The 22743-nt window shown below is 42.9% G+C and overlaps 1 protein-coding gene across 2 annotated transcripts in view; it reads left to right on the top strand.

Moving 5' to 3' along the window:
• Positions 1 to 22743, top strand: part of igsf3 (immunoglobulin superfamily, member 3) — a 78140-nt gene that overhangs the window by 51141 nt on the left and 4256 nt on the right. For both annotated transcript variants that reach the window (XM_026144082.2, XM_026144081.2), the window contains 4 exons: positions 5429 to 5836; positions 8224 to 8649; positions 19403 to 19813; positions 21546 to 21992. In XM_026144082.2, coding sequence (XP_025999867.2) covers positions 5429 to 5836; positions 8224 to 8649; positions 19403 to 19813; positions 21546 to 21992 — 1692 coding nt within the window. The remainder of the gene's footprint in view (positions 1 to 5428; positions 5837 to 8223; positions 8650 to 19402; positions 19814 to 21545; positions 21993 to 22743) is intronic.

Raw genomic sequence — 22743 nt, 5'->3', positions numbered from 1 at the left:
CATCTGTGTCTGATGCTGCCTTCCCTGGTCTCTCTGTGCTACCATGCCTCTGAGGACTAGAACAGTGCATGGAGCCAGCCAACTGATACCAGCATAATAAAACATAATGGCCACAAAGTAGTATCTCTGCTCAAGCAGCCGATGCTACCTTATTCTGACCGTTCTGCAGCCCCTGTTAAATCACCCCAAAACAATGGCCCAGAGCCTGCAGCAGTCTCTTGGGAATATCTCTGTATGGAAGGTTTGTTTTTCCAACAAAAGGCCCTAATGCCATATAAAGGATGTTTATAGGGTTTACACAAGATAATGGGCATGGTTATTGGTGGAGAACTTTCATGAAACACAGCAGTAGTGTTCGGGGAGCGTGTGTGTCGTATGCAGACTTTCCTTATGCCTCCTTTCTCTTACATTCAGGCACAGACACAAAGTTTGAAGATGTGCTTCATCACTTTAATTTGTGGAATTGGGGGGGGGAAGCTGTTAATGGGTTGCGACAGGGGTTTATAGTTGATGATTTAGCGGCAGGCAGAGGTTACAGCGAAGGAAAAACAGGGGTAAACACTCATGACAAATGAATGTTGATGGATGGAGTTTACCTTTGCACTGAGAGAGGGAGGGAGAGCTCACTTGCCAGACTGAATCTCTATCATAAAGATGGAAGGGACAGGTGATAAGGTAGGGAAAGAGAGTTGGGGCTCTTTGGGATTGGAGAGAAAAATGCATTCTGTTCAGCACAAAGGAGAAGGAGCCGGTGGGTAAAAATTGAAAAAATTAAATAACAGGGAAAGGAACGTTGACTAGACCAAGAGATTTTTAAGGGTAGGCAGGCAGATATATCTACATGTTACAGTCTATTCTTAGCTGTGTAAGAAAACTATGAGCTGTTCAAATGAAAGACAAAAGTAAAGGATGAAGCATTTTCCCTTTTTTAATGTGAATCTGATAGAAATAAGAATTGAATTCATTTCATATTCACAGAGGACTCATGCTTATTAGGAGAGCCGGTGAGCTGAGAGGGAGGCAGCAGAGCTTGGCCTAAGGGAAGGAAAAAAAAAAAGTGAGAATTCTTAAGCCGCACCCCCCACGAGACAGCAGCACTAGCTCCGCAGAGGGGAGGAGAGCTTATGGGTCAACCAGAGCTCCGTGATGTTTGATGGATGCTGAAGTGATAGGAGTCTAGATAAAGCAGAAAAACAGAGCAGAAGAGTCAGTAAAGACTTTTATCCTTCTCCTCTGAAGTGCCACTGAGCCCTGTGATCTGAACCTTCTTTCCTGTGCGTATTAAGGACTTGGTGAACAAGCTTCACAAGGTTCAGGAAGAGAATCTCAACCCACACACACACACAAAACTTATCAGTGTGTCTACTGTGGCTGTCACTCTGATGTGCCTGGGGCCAGTTACAAAACTGCACTATCTTACCCTGACACATGCTTCCATACACACTCATAAGCATGCAAACAGACGCACACAGCACTTTTACAGTGTTGCACTCCAGGGAAAAGCTCAGCAATTTGATTTATTGCCCATGGCCACCTCTGCTCTCTGAATTGTTTGACACAGACAGAGTTATTCTAGCTATCTCTTGGATTCAGTTTGAGAAGGAGTTACGCTTTTGGATGAGTTCCTGTGTCCTAAAATCCGTATCAAATATAGTATCTAGATCCGATCACTTTTCCTTTTTTTTTTCTCTTGTTTTCTTTTTGGGGGGCTTTTTGTGTATTTCATCTTTAATTGATATCGTGGACATTTTGCCCTAATCGACACTTACACGTCATTATTTTCCATCATCTAGTTTTCTATGAGCACGGTGACTGTGCTGGTGCAGTCATAGCATTGATCTGTGTTTTATAAGCAGCCAATATTTTATCAGGATTGGGAACTAAACATAAATTATACAGTAATTTTCATACAAGGAAAAATATAGCAGACAGAAACCACAGGCTACGTTCCCACTAAAAACAATGACCAGCCCCAGTCTGTTTTTTTCAGTATGGAACTGGTTCCAGGTTTGGACCCAGCGCTGCACTAGTGGAAAAAAGATGAAAATGTTTTGAAAAACCTCTACTTTACACAAGTGTAGAGATTGCAGTAAAATTCTGGCATGGGAGTAAAATCTATGGAGAGAAATATGCCTAAAAATGCATATGCTATGATCCACAAGTGTAACGATTTACAAATGTGTACAGTAATTTATGAAGACTCACAAATGTGTGGTTCAATCCTTGCACAAATGTGAAGTAAAACTATTTAATTTTATTTACATTTATTTATTTATATTAATTTTTCCAGAATGAAGACTGATCATTTACACACAATTTTTTAAGTTTGGTTTCACAGCTCTGATCATTTTCTCTTTCAAAAAGCTTTCTGTGCATTTAAAAGTCTAAAAATAAAAATAAAAATATTGGGGAAATCCGTTTTTTTAAATCTACAAATATAAGTCTTGGTTTTGGTATCAGTCTTAAAAATCTTATCAGTTGGTATGTAAGTAAGTAAGGTTTACTATATAGCACTTTTCAAGAACAAAACTCACAAAGTGCTTTACAAAACAGAAGTATGTATACACCAAGTTGGTTTGATTGCACTGGAATGGCTGGCGCATTAGCGTGTCAATTGAAACTAGTGCCAGCTACCCCTCACACGTCTTGATTTGATATACTTGTTAGCCTCATGATCAACCAGTCTTTTCCAGTCGAAATTAAAAACAAAACAAAACAAAACAAAAAAAAGATCAAAAGGGCCCGGCGGCTTTCAAGAGAAGTGGGAGGCAGAGTAACTGATCGCTAACATGAAAGGGTAAACCTCTTTGTCTTGTGTGCGGAGCCGATGTGACCATAATTGAAGAATATAGCACAAGATGACACTATGAAACAAAACGCCAGGACAAACAGCAGAATCTTCAGAAGGCAGAAGAGATGAAAAGAAGTTTGGTGTCATGGCAGACTGTGTTCACAGAAGCAACATTTCAAAGAGAGGCTGTTGTTAAAGCCAGTTTTATTGTGGCAGAAGCAATGGCCAAATCAGCCTGGTGACAAAGTGAGGAGGAATTTTTAAAGTGGTGCATATTTAAAGTGTGCAATCCCAGACAAAAAGTAAGCATTTTAAGTACTCGGAATACTGTTACCGATTGTCTTTGTGAGGTTGCCACCAATCTGCAAAAACAGCTGATGGAAAAAGGAGAAGACTTCGCTGCAAATTCCCTTCCTGTGACATGGTTGATACTGCCCAGCTCTCGATCTTCACGCGTCGAGCTGACTCCAGGGGAACTGTTGGGAATTAAATCAATGCAATGGCACAACTAAGGGAAAAGACATATTTGAAGAAGTAATCGAAGTGCGTAACTTAAATGAAGCTGCTTTGGGGGAGCGCCAAAGGAATGACAACAGATGGACCGCCTGCGATATGTGGTGAAAAGAGTGGCTTAGTGGACAGCTGTGTGGGAGAAGACGCACTGGTGAAGTCACAGTTTATAACTGCCTTATACACCAGTAAGTGTTGTGTGGTAAAACCCTGAAAGTGGAACATGGAATTAGCCCGGTAACACCAACATTTATCATTACATGAACCAACGGTTTAAGAGATGATGTCTGGACATGAAGGCATGCCCTATCACACAGAAGCGTCATGGTTAAATGAAGGGAAAGTGCTGGAAAGATGTTTCAAGTTGAGTTTATGGAAAGCAAAGGGAAAGATGCCAAAGAGCTCGTGGATGAAAAATGGCTCTGTGAGTTTGAATTTTGGTGCGAAATACCAGTTCACTGTGGTAGGGGCAGCTTCAGGGGTAGGGCCATGTGATGATGAAACATGCAAGAGCTTTTAAAGCCAATCTGGCCCTGTGGGAAACAGATGTTAGAAGGAAACCCGAGTCACTTGCTGTCAATCGATGATGGAGCAGATCTGTAGCGCTGCATTGCCCGTTGCACTTTTTGTTGAAAAACTGAGCAAACACAACTGCGCTCTCAGAGCGAGTTTTCTGACTTTGAAGCCCAGAAAATCAAGTTTGAACTTCTCAGCAATCCATTTGCAGTTGACTGTGAAAGAGCACCTATAAGCACACACACACACACTCACACAAGCTGCTCCAATGCTCTGCATGTTTGGCAGCACTTAACGCATTTGGCAACTTTCTCTGTGATAAAGACGAACACCAAACAGGAGTCTCGTTACTTGTGCACACGTTCAATCCATCCTGAAAATATTCACAGCACAGAACCTGAACCAAACACTAAACTTGCAGTTTGAAGAGAAAAACAACGACCAGGCATCTGGCTTAAGCTGTTTTGCATCACAGCAAAGTGTGGTTAAATATATATGCTTCTTTTTTTCTTTTTTTTTATCTTTCAACAGATTGATCATTAAAATGTTGTTTCGTTTGTTGGTGTTAATGAAATCAGAATAATTTTAGATTTCCATCATGGACAAAACAGTTTTAATAGTCTGCAAGAAAACATTTTTACTGGAAATGACTCAGAAAAAAAGTGCATATTGAGAAAAATACATCAAAAATAAATTCTACTGATACATTCTTTCATTTTTTTTCTCCTTTTCTCGTTTGTTTGTTAGACATAAGTGTTCTTAATTCTAAGCTATTGTAGGAGAGTTAGAGTTTGTATTTCTGTATGAATAATTCACCATAATAGAAATAATTATAATAAAAAAAATCACTTTAAGTCTGTTTTCTTCAATAAAATATTTACCATGATTTGGACGTAGCCCCTCTATGACTGACCTTGACAGTCCTTGTTGTTCAAAGGCCACTCATGAGTTAAAGGATGCTGATCAGCCACAACAATAGTACCACTGATCAGTGAAGTTAATGACATTCTGCTTTGTAATAAGATGAACAAACTTTGAGCCTTAACATTAATGGCCTCAATATGAAGCACCTTTAGCAACACAGTGGGGGAGCTACACAACATTAAGTAGGCAGATAAACTGTTGTGACTCGATGTATTAGAGCCCACTTGGAATTTGACCTGACAAACAGACTCAGATTAAAAGGCTGAAGAAAACTTTTCTCTGGTCTGATGTGACAGAAGTGCAGCTCTTTCGTCAGAATGGCCCTGTGACAGCCCACAGTTTAAAAAACCACAGTTTACCCGTGGAGAGACCTGAAGATGTCACATTTTAAGTCTGTTAAGACATGAACTTATTGAAAAACACTGCGAGCCATGCTGGATAGACTTTTGCAGAGTTCTGAATTTAGTAATCCATCCATCGCATCCATTTTATTTTGCTTATTGGGGGCAGGTCACAGGGGCAGCAGCCCAAGCAGAGAAGCGCAGACTTCTTCTCCCCAGCCTCCCCCTCCAGCTTATTAGTATTATTATTTATGTAAACGGGCGTGTGGATATTTTCTCAGTCAGCTTTCTCTCTGCATCACAACCAACTCACTGTCTATCTCTGTATTTTTCTCTTCCCACTCAGAGAGCAACATCACAGTGTTCTTGTCCAGTAACTCCTCAGTGGTCCTAGAGGGTGACGTGATCCAGCTGACCTGCACAGTCCACGCTACCACGGGCCCCGTGTCTGTTGTCTGGCAGTGGACAGACAGCAAAACAGCTTCACTGACCAAGGAAGTGGCTTCCATTGATCGGGACGGCACAATATGGCATAGCCCCAGCTACAGAGAGCGTGCCAGTTATGGGGAGATACGCGTGGAGAAGGTGCGAGCTGACACATTCTCTCTTTCCATACACAACGCCTTACCTGGGGACAGGGGCCTGTACCGCTGCTCAGCCACTGAGTGGCTTCACACCGGCTCTGAATCTGAGCTAAACTGGGAGAAGAGTGAAGAAAGATCCGACACCAAGATGGTCAATGTCACAACTGTCGGTGAGCAATGTCATCCTAATCTGATCTGTATTCTAATATCTACAAGTCAGTGAGGCATGTAAATGCCCTGACAATTCCAGCATGTCTGTACACAGAATCAAAGGGACACACATGGGTTTTGTGATTTGCTAAAGACTGACAAATGGCTCAGGAAAAACATGGAGTCCACATGGTAGAATAAAGCATGTTTTATTCATGTACTGCTTAGGGGCTAGAGCTATTATGACACACACTCTCACACCACCTGCCTCATGTCAAGAGCAGTGCTTCCATGACACCCATGATAGACCCACACGTGCGCACACACACACTTGGATTAGCCAGAATTATTAGAATGGAAATGCAGTGGAAATGTGTTTCACAGTCTGTGGGTCTCCTCTGTCATTGCTGACTTAAGCTGAACATCCTCAGTACAGGCGGAGGAAGCCACTGGAGCAGAGCAGTGAGGCGCTGGCAGGGCAGGAGCACCGGGTGCAGCATGCACACACACATAGACACACAACTAACGGATTAGCTCCCTACAGCAGCAGACAGTGGTGCTGCAGAGAGGAGATGTCAGTTTTTAAGTGGCCATTTCTTAAGTTTGGGCAACAACAGAAACATTTGTTTGAGGAACAAGGGACATATTATGCAAATCCGAAAAAAGGAAGTCCAAAGATGTTCATCTTTCTTCAGTTGCACTTCTCGACAACCCTCTTCTCCTCCATGCTTGGCTTTCTAAATAGGCATGATAGCATGACGGTCAATACGTGTGTTATGTCTGATTTGTTTTGGCCTGTGTTTTTCCTCACTTTAGCTTCCAAAAGCATGTTTATTGGACCTAAACCTACCATGTGAATGGAGCATTTGATTTAAAAAGAAAAAGAAAATCTTAAAGCTTAAAAGGCCAATAGTAGCATTTTCCGATTGAGACAAGGGGTATATCATTGGACATATACTGGACATTCAAAACTTGCATCAAAAGCAGGGTTTGTCCCACCCAGCCTCCGACAACAACAAACACAGGATTGATTACTGCTTGTAAAAGCAGTGACTGACAGTGTGGTGGGTGAAATTTCATGCGGCCACTGTGCCCATACCGTATTCTATATCATCCTTATTCACAATTCCCTTTGCTTCCTGACAAGACCTACTGAGAATAGCAAGTGGATGTCCTCTGGGACTTATTTAGTTGACTGGCATTAGGGGCCCTTATGGTGTTTCAGGTGGCACACATAAGCAGACAAATGACAGTGGAGGGTACATATTCACACACACGGTGTTCCAAACAATCAAGCACACTTTGTACGGTAATGGAAAGAAACACAATGTTTATTCACACACAAAAAGAGAGTTGTATGGGGAAAAAAATGGATCAGCGTGAAATCCTCTTTTCTGTCACTGAGGCAGACAGACTGTGAGGGGAAAATGGAAGAGGGTTGCCAGGCGATGAGAGATGGAGTGAGAGGGGAGAGTTATTGTCTGTTAGAGAATTATGGCCCCAGGCGGCTGTCCCAGCTGTAGCCAAGTCTGGACAGAAAGCCATTGATTACATCCTGAAGGACGCTGAGGATGATGACTGTCAGAGGACAGGAGAGGGTGAGGGACGGAGAGAAAGCAACGATGCTGTCGACAAGAACATAATGGAGAATGCGCAAAGTCTCAAGGAAACGAATTATCCGATCTGGCAAAAGTCAGACTTCATCAACATGTTTTCATTCCACCTCACGCTTTTTTTTGTTGTTGTTGGTGTTGTATCTGTGTATGACCATCTTTCTCATTTTCAAGTGCAATCAGTCACATTCAATGAGTGCCCTGAAATAGGTGCAGCAGGGCCAGAGAGAAAAGGGATTGTTTTTTTTTTATTATTATTATTGTTTATTTGTTTCACCCAGCCTATCTCTTTTCTCTCTCCCTCTCTGATCACTCTTGTTTTCCAGTGTAGGTGTCTGTTGGCAGTAATATAAGGAGTTGGGAGATTGTTTTTAGCTTAATGAGGATAGTTTAGACTTGGCAAGCAGTTGAGCGTAGATCGAACATCGGCGCTTAGAGGAAATCTCCCCCCTGGGTTTTCTTTGTTGCATCACCGTTAATTTTGAGGCGCTCTCTCACAGTCAAGCTTACAAATTCACACTCACGCGCACACACAGCTGTCTTTTGACACCTGTAATGATGCTGGAGAATACTTGGAGACTGAGAAATGCTTTACCTGTGAACTCTTAGATAAGTATGGTCTTATTCAGCAGTGGACTTTCTTCCTCCTGGTACCTATGCTGAAACAAAAACTCTTTCCAGAATGTGATTACTTTTTAAACTTTATTATGTAAAGATTTATCATTAGTCAGATAAAAAGCCCATTTGACTGTGTGCCAGCCTAACTTTCTTTCCCCTCTTCTTCCATCATCTAGAGTCCTCCTTCTCGGTGTCGGCCTCATCGCGCACACCATCCATAACCTTCGGAGACTCCTTTGATCTCCTGTGCCTGGTCAAGCCCCGCCATAACCCACGCGTCCCCACTTCCGTCACCTGGCACTTTAAGCCAGCTGGAACAGAAATCGATGGCGAGGCTGAAGGAGAGTTCAAAGAACTGGTGACTTTCACGCGCGAAGGCACGCTGCAGTGGGGGGAGCAACTGCTGGGATTGGGCACCCGCACCACCGTGGACCGCTCCCACTCCCACACCAATTTCTGGCTGTCTGTGACCCGGGCCGGGCGCCGTGAGGCGGGCAAATATCGTTGCACTGCAGTCCTGTGGAGGAGGAACTACGACAACAGCTGGAGCAGAGTGGCCAATCGCACTTCCAACCCACTTGGCATCAGTGTCCTACAGCCAGGTAAAGCTGCAAGACTGTGTTGCCAGGTTGACACACATCTAATTGGAGTGGACACAGACCAGCACACAAACGGGGATAAACACAGATTCAAACATACAGTCACACACAGACACACACAGACTTATACACTTTCAAATAGGGTGAAGGCACCAGAGCTTAGAGGATTTCTACCTGCTCTAATTGCTCTTAGTCTGTGGTTTAGCCACTAATTGGAGTTTCTGTGGATGTCCTTGTGTGTGTGTGTGTGTGTGTGTGTGTGTGTGTGTGTGTGTGTGTGTGTGTGTGTGTGTGTGTGTGTCTGAGTATGCAGGGCAGGGTGGAGCCTCCTAATGGAGCGCAGTGAATGGATTGCTAAATATCCCACAGGAAGAGAAAACTGAGTGAAGGAGGGAGGAGAGAAAGTAGCAAAGGACAGAGACGGAGCGAGAGAGAAAGTGTGATAAAGGGAGTGAGCGATCTGTCCTTGAACCCTTTTCCTCAGCGGAGGCATTAAACTGTCTATTCCGCCCTCATTGGCCTTCTGTGCTTCACAGGCACACTCACATGCACGCACAGAACCCATTCAGACACAGCCCAATTAGTGGCCGAATGCAAACAAAAAATCCCCACAAAGAAGCACAAACCCGCTTTGGCCCAATTTAGCCCAGTCTGATGTACCTTAACAGTACGATACTTCATTTATTCAGGTGAATTTACCCCTGGAAAAAAGCTCATCCTGCTGATAAAATAACCCACTATTTTCGTAGGATTTAAAGCAGTCCAACTAAGCGTTGTTGTACCTGCTGTACAACAGGGGATCCGATTTGTTGGATTTAGCAGGAAGAATGTCAGCGAGATGTGTGGGTGGGATGACAAGTAGGCTTTCAAGTGTTAAAATAATATCAGCAATCATTGAAGTGAAATACAAAGATTTGGTCTGCAGTGTTCTACATGTGACCGTGAACAATGCGTGCCTGCAGGCACCTGTTCAGGTGGGGATAAGTGAGATGCTGTATTGAGTTCAGAGGCACTTTGTGATGATCAACAGCACTTTTCAAGTCGGCCAGATGAATGTCGTTGCACGTATAGTATGAATAGTCTTTCATTCCGTGGTGCTGTTAATTCAGATGCTGTTGCAGAAAGTCATACTGCAACAGATGAAACTTTCTTTAGCAAAGCATCTTATGGTGAATGTCAATTTGGTTGTTTTGACCAAGTGTCCCACGCCCAGTAGAATTTCAGCAAAATCATATTTTCATCAGTACATCTTCTTGTCAGTCAGTACAATACACTGACTCAGCTTTCGTACTTGATCCAAGGTCAAGATGACCCAGCTGAACATCACCTCTCTTCCTGCTCTCAAACTCAACTCAGACTTAATGTCTCTCCCGCTGCGGTCCTCAGTGTAACCCACACATGCACCTCCAGATGAGTGCAGATGGGACTAAAACATGTAAGAAAGAAATACGAGCAATAAGAGTTCAGTTTTATTATCTAGAATGGAGCAATACATAATGCAAACATGTATTAAACAAACCTATAGAAGCACTACAGTGCAGAGACGGTGCTTTACTTGCGTGACTGATTCTGCTCTGACCTTAACCGCTCATGCAGACCGCGCTGCATCTCCGGCCCCTTCAAAAAGTATTTGGAAATCAACTTATCATCCTGAATGCTCATTTACCTCCTGCCCGTGCGCAGTTTACTTTGTTTATCCATAACCAGAAAAATGTAAAAGGACACAAACACACAGAGACAGACATTTCATAGCAATCAGGGGTCTCCTCCTTCCACTCTCTTTTCCAGCAGTGTCTGTCTCTAAGACAAAGTGATCGGTTAGCTTAGTAATACCATTAGTTACCATGACGATGTGATCAGTTATCGACTTCAATCCAATCAGTAACCGTAACGATGCAGTCATTCTGTGCATGAGGGCACTGTCACACAGGGGAGGGCGAGCGACTGATTTCCTTTATCTCATTGGTTGCCAAAGCTTATTTCAGTCATGGTCATGCCGTGTTCGTGTCCACTGCCTCTTATGGGGTTTTCTATCTTCTTCTTCTTCTACATTTCTTTTTTTGGTTGTGACCTGCATTTAGGCCGATGATTCATTTGTCAAAATGTAGGACGTCTCTTTCTGCCTCACGCCTCTCCTCACCATCTGTTTTTCCTCACTGTTTCCCTAAATGTTAACCACTCCTGGCTAAATGAGCGGCTGGCATTTACTGTTCCTCTCCCACAGAAGTGGGATAAAGGAGAGTGTGTGTAATGAGGTGTGAGCAAACACAGCATCTGACCAGATACATAATTGAGAGACTTTAAACCATGCTTCCAGAGGTACTTTTTCAATATGTATGAGCTGCTTTGGCAGCGTACATACATACTGCATATGGGCATGCCGCACACCTTATGGTCAGCTTCTGCAAGCTTTCATGTTAATATCTGACAGGTTGACCAGCTTGTTAAAAATGTACTGTTAAGAAACCTTGAAATGTGGCTACTTTGACCTTTGACCTACTTTGATGTACCACTACATTCAAATAATAATAATAATAATAACATATTTATATATATATATATTTTTTTTTAGTGGCTTACCAATGTATAAAGAATCACCCAACAGAAAAACAGTTTCTCTCAGCTTTCTGATGGTCTGTTATACCGCTATCTTTAATTCAGAAGAAAGGTACATGTGTGCCAAGCATAGGGAGGTTTGTATATGTGAAATGGCGCTCTTCATTAAAATATCGCTGAACTTCAAAAGCAGGGACTTAAAACTTGTTTGCCCTTGATCAACAGAAGAAAATAAAAATGTTGGAAGTCGATGAAAGCCGGACCAAACCCTCTGAGGAGTAGGCTGGTCAGCGTTATACACCGTCAAACTAGTGGGGTGTCTGTAGCCCAGTCCAAGCCTACATTTTCCAGATTTCATTAACAGTACGATGCCTGTCCCATGAGTCATATCAGACAAGTTCACCACCATATCTGCACACGCATACAGTTATTATGTTCATTGTGAGAGGCAACTCTGTGCAGCAGTTTGGCTTGAATTATCCACCATAGCCTACATGGAGAAAACCATCGCTCACATAGGAGCACAACCATCATCATCCTATACAAGAGCACAGTGTCTATGTGTGCGTGTGTACACACATTTGGAGGGGGGTTGTCTCCCTGAGCAAAAGTGTAATTATCTTATGATGGAACATGATTCCGTATTAGATCCCACAGCAGAGTATAGTCGCCAACAAACGGAAATAACATAAACACGCCGTGGCTATACAGCTTCACGTACAGTGGTAGTGATATTAGATTTCACCTGATTGAGTTTTCTCTTTGTATCTTTCTGAAACGCAATAATGGCAAACACATGTTCAGCATGGCAGATCACCGGGGAAGCCTCAGTCTCTCTAACACAATCTAATATCATCTACTCATAACGCAGACTACACACACACACACACACACTCGTACGCAGAAAACACAAAACTAATTATGCTGAATCTTCCCTAATGGAACGAGAATTTAGATTAATGATAATTTGGGGAGATCAATACATTTTTCTCATCACTGTAGTGTGTGCGTGTGCACTTCTGTGCGCGCGCGTGCGTGCGTGTCTGGTATGAGGAGCGGGATATTAAGGCCGCCTGGTTATTGGCTGAGTTAGAATGATGATGGTGATGATGGGGTGGGGTGTCCCACTTAGAGTTTCTCCTCATCTAATCTCCCACACATGCGTTTCCCTGGCTACCTTTCGCTCACATGATCAAACATCGCAGTGCAGGAATGGATTCCTTTTTTATTTTTGCTTGTTCCTAGCCTCCTCTCTTGTTTTGCTCCCTTGTGGTTGCGCTTTGAGTTAGAGAATATATTCCTCATACCGTCATGTCCCGCCTTGTGGGCCAGCAGTTGGAGATGCCGCGTGCGCCCTCCTTTCATGCCACTGAAGTAGTTGCCTCCCAGGCTTTTATTGATAATGCTGCCTTCACTGCAGTGACTGGAGATTGCTGCGTATCAGGGAATAGATGGGAGCTGTCTGTCTTAGGGCCTGGCCTGTCACCCTCATGTCTTCCTTTTCTTTCTATATTGTGTTCTCACTCTTCCCATAAGTATCTAATGTCCTCTTTCCCCTTTACTCTCACTTAGCTGCATGTTTCCCTGCAAACGCCCCCAGCTTCTGCCTCAGTCTTGTGATTTTCAGTATTTTATAATTCCCTTCTTCCCTCCTCCTCATAATTCTTCAGATAGCTTCTTCATCATTGTTAGTATCTCCTGTATAATAAGGATATGGAAGCTCTGCTTGTTTTTTGCACAATAGAGGCTTTACCACAGTGTCATTGCTGGTGACAGGGTTCTAAATCTTTTTTGTGCCCCTTTCTTTTTTCCCTTTTTTTTTTTTGTTGGCCTGCGATGGATGTAGTTTGGGATTGCCACAAGCTCACCTGAGGCAGAGCTCTGTGTACGGGGCTGCTGCATCCATTTCTGAAACACATCACCTGCCTCATCAAATGTGTTCTTTGCATATGCAAATGTTCAACGTGCAGTCATGGGCCGTTTGTCTGCACACACGCGCATAAACGCGCAAGGTCGTGATGTGTGATAAATTAAGAGACTTTGAGGGGTGTGGTGAAACGGAAAATAATTTCCCAAAAAGGTTTTTTGATTAATCACGTCTGTTTCAGACATTCAAGGTCAGGTTCCCTCCGATCGCGTCTTCTTCTTTTTCACGCGAGCGAATCCTCACGTTCTCTCTCGTGCACTCACAACGGCACATTTTTCTGTCAAACCCAATCCAATCTCCGGCTCGTTTCCTTGTTCGGCCCTATCTGCCGACACAATGAGATTCTCTGTGTTGTGTCTCTCCATCTCTCATAAGCACCCGTGTGTGTATATGTGTGTGTGTGTGTGTGTGTCCTGCTGCTGCTGTAATTGAAGTCGTAACTCAGAGCTAGATACAGTGCTGCTGCTCCCCATGTAAATCAGCAGCTAATAGTAGGAGCGAGCAGAAAACGGCCCTGCAGTGCTGCCTCCTGAATACACACCCGCTCTCGCCCTCCTCCATCCTGCACTAACAGAATGGCCACTGTTCTGTGGTTTAATGTGCATAATGTGTTTTATGCTCATTGGCAGACCCCTTTCAAACACACACACAGGCAAGCATGAAGACACATGGCTCAGTCTGATACATCTTGTGCTCTCCCCTTTGTGCAAAGTTTTTCTGGGTCATTAATGTCCCGAACGTTGCCCTGACCCCAAGAGGATGCACACCTCTTGTGCATCCTGTTCCTGCTCTCCAGCCTGCTTACAACAGTCAGTCTTTCAGACAGGCTGGCAGGAAATAGGAAATGAATTTGGTTTGACATTGTGTTTTACAACTAGCTATGAATATATATTGCATGGGTTTGCCCTGTATGCGGATGTGTTCAAGGCTGTCCTTATGTGCAGATATCCCTATAATAGGCCCAGTCTTAATGAAATTATTCAAGGGGAGTTGTGGAGTAGAATTGAGAAGTGGTGCTATCCCTTTGACACAATGGGATCATAGATACATCATGGTCGTTAGCATAGACATTAGCCTCCTAGTTCAGAAGAGAAGCCAATTGTCAGTCGGGTGAAGCCTCTCCCTCGTTGTTTCTGACACTCTTATCTATGCCCCCGCTCACAGAGGTCCAGACAAGCTGGCATCTGTAGCATTGTATGTTGTGTGTAAAGTGGCAGGGGTTGGCAAGTAGCATCAGGCCAAAGCGTGCTGTCCTGCAGAGGATTGGGGTGTGTCTAAAGCCTTCAGTCCTGACATGCTTGGTGTCCTGGCTGTGGATAAGCCCCAGGCTGTGCTAAGGCTAATGCTAAAGGCGGAGCAGGGAGCCATTAAGACTATAAGTCCTCTGGAGTGGAGCTGAAGAGGCTGCCTGCTGCTTTTCAAAATCCCCCCAGGAGCATGTTCTCACTTTCTGTCTTTTACATCTCTCTCATCTTTTCCAGGCTCTCTTCCTCCCTCTGCACCCTCACTTTCACTTGTCTTGTGAATATCTGTTCAGCTGATGATTTATCCCTTAACTTTTCCATTTTTCTCTCATCCTGTCTTCTTTAAGAAAAAAATCTCATCCCTCTCTATGTTCGCCTTTTTTTTTTTTTGCTTTTATTCATTTCTCTTGTGTGTGGCTCTTTCTCCCTGTCTCTTGCCCACTTTTTCTCCCTTTAAAGTGGAGGCATTATATTGTGGCCTAGTAGAAAGCTTGTCAGCTCAGTGGTCATTAAGTAATCATTAGACTATTTAAAAAAAAAAAAAAAGAAGCCAAAGTCTTAGGCAGAGACCCAGCAGCACCTCTGGCGTTCACACTTCATTTACTGTATGCCTCATTAAAATTAATGTATCTACAGGTTAGTCTGTTGAATATTCATGCAAGCATCAGGTGATTAGAGAGACTGGCATAAATGACTGTAGGGCAAAGAGGTTATGACTGATCAATACAAAGACTGTGATGAAGGCACACGACGAGAGGGTTGAATCAGATTTTTTTTTTAACCTGAAACTCAATGTATTAAAAGACTTCACCTAAAGCGGCGACAGCACAAAACACACACGCAAGAAGAAAAAAAAAAAGGAAAATGAACTGCAATTTTCTCCCTTGACAAAGAAAAAAGGATAACTTTTTTTCTTTGATTTACCATCTCTAGCTGTATTCTCCTCTTCTGAGCGCTCGGCCGGGCAGTTTTGTAGATCCTTTGAAGTTATCCTAAAATTTTGTTATGAGCGTGTGCTTGTGTGAGCTGTGGTTGGTATGCTCTGATGTGCCACAGTAGCATCCTTAGCTGTACACTTCTCCTCCCCCTGGACTCAAACTTGTTTTCATCTGCTATGCTTCATAAACAACAATTGTGCAGTGCTGCTTTTGGGATTTGCAGTGCACTTTGCTATCCCCCCCCCCCCCCCTTTTTTTTTTTTTTTGCATCAAAACTGGGCTGTTGTTTGTAGCCTTTATGTACTTGCCTCCACTGATGACTAAATGGAATAAAGACAGTTTTGTCTCAACTCTGCACTTTCCTGTAGCTATTAAACCAGACAATATCCGCACACATGGAGAAGGGATGAGATGAGGGTTCAGTGAGCCAATTAGTGTGACTCCACTGTGTGGATTTGTGTGTACTGTAATGACTGTACATGCCCAGCAAACTGCTGAAACACAGTATTTCCAGTAGAGCCGAGACAATTGTGGACTGAGCCGTGCTCTGTCTCTCATTACATCTCCATTTCATCAAGTAAAATTCATTTCAGGCTTTCTGTGGAGCAAAAATCAGACTTTTTGATTAAACGTTATTCAGTCCTGGATGCTGATGTAAGGTTTAACTGAGTTGTGTGTTTTTTGTTTTTGTTTTTTTATTTGAGGATGAGCTCACTGACATTCTTAAATATATCCTGGCCACCCTTGTTGATCATGAAGAAAGCGTTGCCCTGGAAACGGCAGGTGAACAGTGCAAGATGCTGTCAACGTTAATGCTCAAGGTTAAATGAAAAATTGTTATGTTTATTCCGTGAGTTTAAAGAAGAGAATTCAAGTGTTACTACATAAAGAATTCCGTGCGTTGCTGTTCACACCCGACTAACAACTTGACTGGCACGTGAACTAATGCGGAGCAGTGAGAACAAGTGTTTCCAATTACGGATTTGTCTTACTTCGTGGATGAACCCTTGAGGCTTATTAAAGAAACGCTGTAGCCAAAAACGTGTGATGACAGTTAAAAAAGGTATCGACAGCCTTGCTGACACACAAGAATGCAGAACTACTCTTGCTGTTTAGGGAATGCACATAGATGATAAGCATCCTTGTTAACAATCAACGCTTGAACTGTCTCCCTGTGCTGGTTTTCTTCCCACAACATAATGAATCTTCCCCCATCAGTGCTGCACATAAAAAAGCACTGCACACTGTACGCACATCATCCTGAATTTTTAGCTCGTCTGCTGCTTGCGTCAGCACATGCACTCTTGGTAGGAATGGCTATAGTGTAGCTGACAGAAGGAACTTCGCTCTCTGTGGGAATGGACACGTGTCAGGATTTGACAGGCTGATCTGTGAAGTCGCTTTCACAGCATGAGGATTCTGCAGGGAGCGGAGACTTTTAAGATGTTTTGGCATATGAAAAGATGCATTTTCTTTCCTTTAATTTTTCTTTCTGCTTCTGTGCTCATTGTTCTCAGATTTTCTTTTTCTTCTACTTCTTTTTCTTTTTGTTTTTTTTTGTCCCTTCAGTGTATGCTTGACTGAGCAATAATAACTTGTAATAGCTCATGATGCTACTTAATAGCTCTCAAATAATTAGCCTATTTTAGATTTTTAAACGGCATATCTGTAAACACTGATGTACGAAAAAAGGCTTTCAGCCCCCAGTTTTTCTCCTGGCTGCCGATTCAAACTTCAGAATGGAAATGGCAGAGAATCGCTTTGTCCTGTGCCAATCCAATCCTGCATGGTTCCACTTCAGGAGGTTCGGAAGTAATTCTCCTGAAAAAAAAAGAAAAAGAAAAAAGGATTGCCAGGATTCCACAGGGCTCTACCGCAATTCCGGATAGGGACATTGTCGGGCTTCCTCCCAAGTCTAGTGGGTACAGAGGTAAAGGGGCAATGATGATGACTAATTTAAGATGCTAGCTTTACTCTTACGCAACATGGTGGTCTCACAATGTCTTGTAGACAGGCGTCTTTTGAATGCAGCTAAACACACGCATACTGAATGTACGCGGCAGCTTTGAAATATTACAAACGGCTCTCATTTTAGCATGCGTGCCAATCTGTGGATAAGGATGAGCCTCTCTAGGCAGATGGCTATGACCCTAGGCAGTCAATCATTCAGTCAGTCATAGCAAAGCCTAGCGTGAGCTAGAAGGGTGCATGAATTTGGGGATACAGAAGGTTGTTTTACAAAGGAGAAACATAAAAAGGAATTGGGAAGCTTTAAAAGGAGGTCAGATATAGTTCAAGTTATCAAACAGGAAACAAAATGTACATGACAACTCATTAACATCGAATTAATACAAATGCACTGCATATTGCACATCATATCTGTTTTTATTTACAGTTTTGGGTTTTTTTTACAGATATGCCTGACTCTCAAAGCATCAATACCCAAATTTTCCTTTGAAAATAAATTTTTCAATAAAATCTTTCTTTTAACTTTGGGGGGAAATGTCAAACTGTGCTTCCATCTCAAAATATAAAAACGGTTCGGAAATGGTCGGATGGAGGACAAGTGGAAAAAGAATATGGCTGTCATCCAGCATTTTATGCCAGCTTTAGGTACTCGACAGTTTTTGATGTTCAGTGGAACAGATGCATTGCAGCATTGCCAAAACTGTAGGTTTGAGATCTATGGTGCTATTTGTGATCTCAAGTATATGATATCTAAGTATCAATTTTGGGGGTTTTTTGTGTCTGTTTAATCTTTATGTTATTAATTACAATAAAAACTGCATCTATAGATGCATTACAACAGGCAGTTTTTTAAAACTGCTGTTTTAATCCATCCAGAAATCACCCATGTCCTTTAGATAATGCTAGCTGATACCTCAAAATGTGTTTTACACTCATTCTGGTGTGAAGAAAGATGGCATTTCCTCAAGATGCATGTCTATAGCTGCTCACATGTATGGAATCTGTTTCCCTGCACATGAGTTCTACCAGTCAAATTGTTGTTGTGCAGGCAAGATGGTTAAAACTAGTTATAGAGGTGGTGTGCCAATTCCACTGGGAAAAACCGCTAAAAAATAAACTATAAATGCAAAACTATGCAGACCTGTTTGGCTTAAATGTATGAATATTTGATTGCTTGTAAGTACCCCTGTTGTTATGATTGTTGAAGACAGATCTTCACTGCATTATAACAAGTATTTTCACGTCTCATGTAAATTACAGAAGCTCTTACATCATGAAAAAATGTGCTTTTCACGACAGGAACGGAGAATTATGAGGTGCAGGTGGACATAAGATGTATGAAAACACACAATTTCTGTCCTTGTGTTTTCATACATTCTATGACAAGGATGTTTATGTCTACACGCATTTTTGTGGTTTTCTACATACTTTGCTCAACTAATCCCTCTCCCCCCAGGCATTTGACAGTGGGACTCTGGTTGCGGTCACACCTGATGTACCTGCAACTAATCCTATCGCACAACCAATGTCACTGTAACCAATCCTGTCACAGCACTCAGGGCAGCCTCAGTTCCTTCCTGACATCCCAGTCACACCTCGCTGTCGTCTCCTTCCTCTCCTATCTGCTCTCTTCCCTCCTTGCTTGACTTTATAAATGGATTCCTACTTCGTTTACTTTCTGGCAGACTGACAAGACGCCCCCCCCCCCCCCCCCCCCAACTGCTTTTGTCTTATATCTTACTTAATAACGTAGCCCTACTTTGCAATCCACCCCACTACCATTCACCCTTGTCTCTTCTCCTGTTCTGCATCTTATCATACATTTTTACTTTGATACCAGCAGACCTCCCATCCCTGCAGCTTTGGTTTTCTTGACATTTCCCTCTCCTTCCTGTTCCCTTCTTTCTCTCTTTCTTCATCAACCGCTGCACCCACCCACACATCACTATCTTTTCCTCCCCTGGTGCCACCAGAAATAAACCTAGCAACATGTCGTCTGTCACAAAACAGAAATTGCATTGTGTACCTGTCACCAGCGCTCACATTTTCCTATACCCATAGAAATGACTGTCTGCTCCTTTTCCTTTTCTCCCTTTTCCCCCATCTCCCTTCATTCCTTGCAGAGAGTAAGCTGAGAGTGCAAAAGAACAACCAGTCTCAGGTGTACCTGGAAGACAGCCGTGTCAGGATCAATTGCTCCATCACCTCCCAGACCAACCAGGACTCCCAGCATACCGTGATGTGGTACGTGAGACGAGCGACCGGGTCGGAGGCTGACGAGCTGCTGCTGAGGATCGAACGCTCCGGGGCCTTCGAATATGGCGCCTACGCAGATGAGGAGAGACTGAGACGGCGTGTGCAGGCTGAGAGGTTGTCACCCCGTCTGTATGTGCTGACGCTGAACAGGGCTGAAAGCAGCGATTCTGGCACGTACTACTGCTTGGTGGAGGAGTGGCTGAGTGACCCAGATGGAGTCTGGTATCGACTCTCCCGGGATTCCTCGGGGTTCACGCAGGTTCTGGTCAGAAAACCAGGTGAGCAAGCAGTGCTTTTCCCTTTAACCAAATCCATGTTTATTCCCACTGCAGCGAGGTAGCAGCTGCCACTTAAGCCCTACATTTTGTGATCCTTTAAACCACTTAACCATTGTTAACTCAATCCTTCCTCCAACTTGCTTTCCTCCCTCTATGACATGCTATGTCTCACTCCAATGACCTTACACCTGCCCCAGCCAGAGCTCAGGTGGAAAAAGATGGATTGAAGTCATGCCAGCTGATGGAAAACCCTAATCCTCTTGTCCAGAATTCAAAAACTTGAGCTTAAAGCTATGATGTTCCAACTGCCACCTACACTCTGACATCCCACCTCATTACAGTTATTTTAGGAACTCTCCAACTTGTATCTTTTTCCTCTCCCTAACTTGACTAACTTCCTCTCCCTTTTCTCATTTACCTAAACCCTCCTACTCTTCATATACAAAGAGATTCTTTGTCTAACCCCATAAATGCCAATAATAACTGAACAGTCCTGCTGAAGGTGACTTTTCAGGCACTTGGGGAGCAGTATTCATCTGCCAGGTGTGCTGTTTACAATGCAGAATTTATATCATTGATCAGGCATCTGTCCAACTAGAATGTGAGGATGAAAACACCTGGTGATTAGCCCGTAGAGTAAGAAGTGCTTACAGTACTATGTTTTTAAGTTGAATCTGGTCTACCAGTGCATAGCTGAAGCACTCAGCTACTCACGCAAATGAAAATATTTTGAAATATGCGCATCGTATACAAGGCTTGTTTTGGGGAGACTAACTCGTCCCTTTCATGCTTCAGAGAGTTAACACAATATATGTGGAAACTCATCATGCAACATGGACTGTAACTTTTATTATTCATGACCCTATAGATTTCAACTTTTATGGACATGTAAACATCTTCATAAGCTAAATATAAAATGCGGTATAAACGTCGTAGATGTTCATTAAGGTGTTAAAACATTCACCCAGGAAGTCATCCAAAAATCTGCCTGTCGAGAAAAAAGATGAGGGGAGACGTGTGCCAGAACTCTCCTTTTTTTCCCCCTGCTTTCCTGCTGTGCTTTCTGCTTCTCATTATGCTTTAACAAGGAGACCGTTCCAAACTGTGTGTGAGATGAGTCCAGGCATGCCAAGTCTGTACTGTCATTTTTTTTAAAACTGCAGTGGAACTGGGTCATAGTATCACCCCTGAAGGACTGTAGTATAACCGCACACCAGACACAGTAGCCTTGGGGTAGGATCCAACCCTGCTGGGAAGCTGAAAGACTAGTGATAGCTCTGGGCAGCGCTCTGAGATTTATTTATTTTTTCCTTTTTGTTTGTGCATTTGGGAACTTTAGTGTCCCATTTTCAGAATCATTTGCTGTTTTGTAGTATTAATTTCTTTGGACTTGTTCAAATTAGAGCAATGACTGGCATTTATTTTGATTCATTTAAAAAGAACATCTCTTCATGATTTTATCAGTAAAACACTGAAATACAGCTACCGAATGCCAAACTGACAGCAAAGAAAAAAGAAAATCATCATCACAGAAGCGTTTTTTGTATGGGGAAATAATAATATAATATTAATATGCTGCTATTCTGAAGATCTTCAGAATAGCAGCATGGTAACCTACTAATTAACTGATTTGTTTGTTTTGTATTTGAACTTGAACTAAGCTGAAATTATTAGAAATTTCTTGGAGAGCTTCAGGGTCTTCAATTTCTGTTTATTTTCCGGACCCCTGCAGAGGTTCGCTTGCAGGTTGAAGAACTGGAGTCAAACATGACTGTGGAAGAGTCCGGTCCAATCCGACTAGGCTGCAGCATTCCCTCACAGTCATCCCGAAACTCCCGCTTCTCCGTGTCCTGGTATGTAGAGCGCCCTAAAAACGACAACAATGAGGATCAGCCAGGGGAAGAAGAAGGAGACCGGGAGTGCGTGTTCTCCATTGGACATGATGCCGTTTTTGGAAATGGAAACTGCAGCCCCATAGAGGAACCCGGGCCAAATTCTCGCTTGCAGTTTGAGAGGATGGCCTCTGATCAGTACAGCCTGACCATTCAAGGGGCCCGGCCAACAGACGGGGGCCGATACTACTGCCACGTTGAAGAGTGGCTGCTCAACCCCCGCAACGTATGGTACCGCCTGGCCACCAACAATTCTGGGTACACTATTGTCAATGTATTACAACAAGGTAAGCTCGTAAAAGACAGAATCTTTTGATCTGTCGTGACACTGAAGATTGCATAAAGCTATACTTTTATCAATGGCTGCCTTCTAACAGCATACTGGTAATTTATTACCAATTAGCTACTGCTTATTTGGAAATCTAGGCTTATCGTATGTATTGTCACACTGTGCAGTCCTAATATCTCCTAATATGTGTTTTGGTGCAGGCAAACGGAAACTAATAATAAGCAAGTTATGCAGCTCTTAGTTACTTTTTTTTTCTCGTAATTTCTATCTTGTGGGATCTGGCTTCCTCAGTTGCAATTAACAAGTAAAAATGAGAGCCAGACATGGCCGCTTACTGTTTAGCACTGAAGCGGAGTCATTTACAGTGTCAAAAGCTGTGCTGGTATTTAAAGCAGTAAAATAAATCAAATTACAAGGCTCAATAAATAAGAGAAGATGATTTAGAAGTGCAAAAAGTGCAAGCTGTAAGAGACCTGCACTCTGTATTTATCAGTACTCAGCTATGTTTATTATTAACCCTCTGAAGTCTGACTCACATTGTCCTGTTCGTTGGTTCCCCTGGTTTCATTGTGTAAAAATGCTTGCGTAATCTCATTTCTAACGAGTACAATCTGGTTATATACATCTTTTATTCAGTAAATTCTAGCCTATTCAAATGTGCTGCAGTGACGCCAGGTGAACTTCTAAAAGTTTATGACTACAGACAGAAAAGAGAAAAACTCTGAATGTTCTCTATTTACAGTCATTAA

Source organism: Astatotilapia calliptera, chromosome 16 (assembly GCF_964374335.1).
Source record: "Astatotilapia calliptera chromosome 16, fAstCal68.1, whole genome shotgun sequence".
In the NCBI taxonomy this organism is placed as follows: domain Eukaryota; kingdom Metazoa; phylum Chordata; class Actinopteri; order Cichliformes; family Cichlidae; genus Astatotilapia; species Astatotilapia calliptera.
This window is presented reverse-complemented; position numbering and strand designations above follow the sequence as displayed.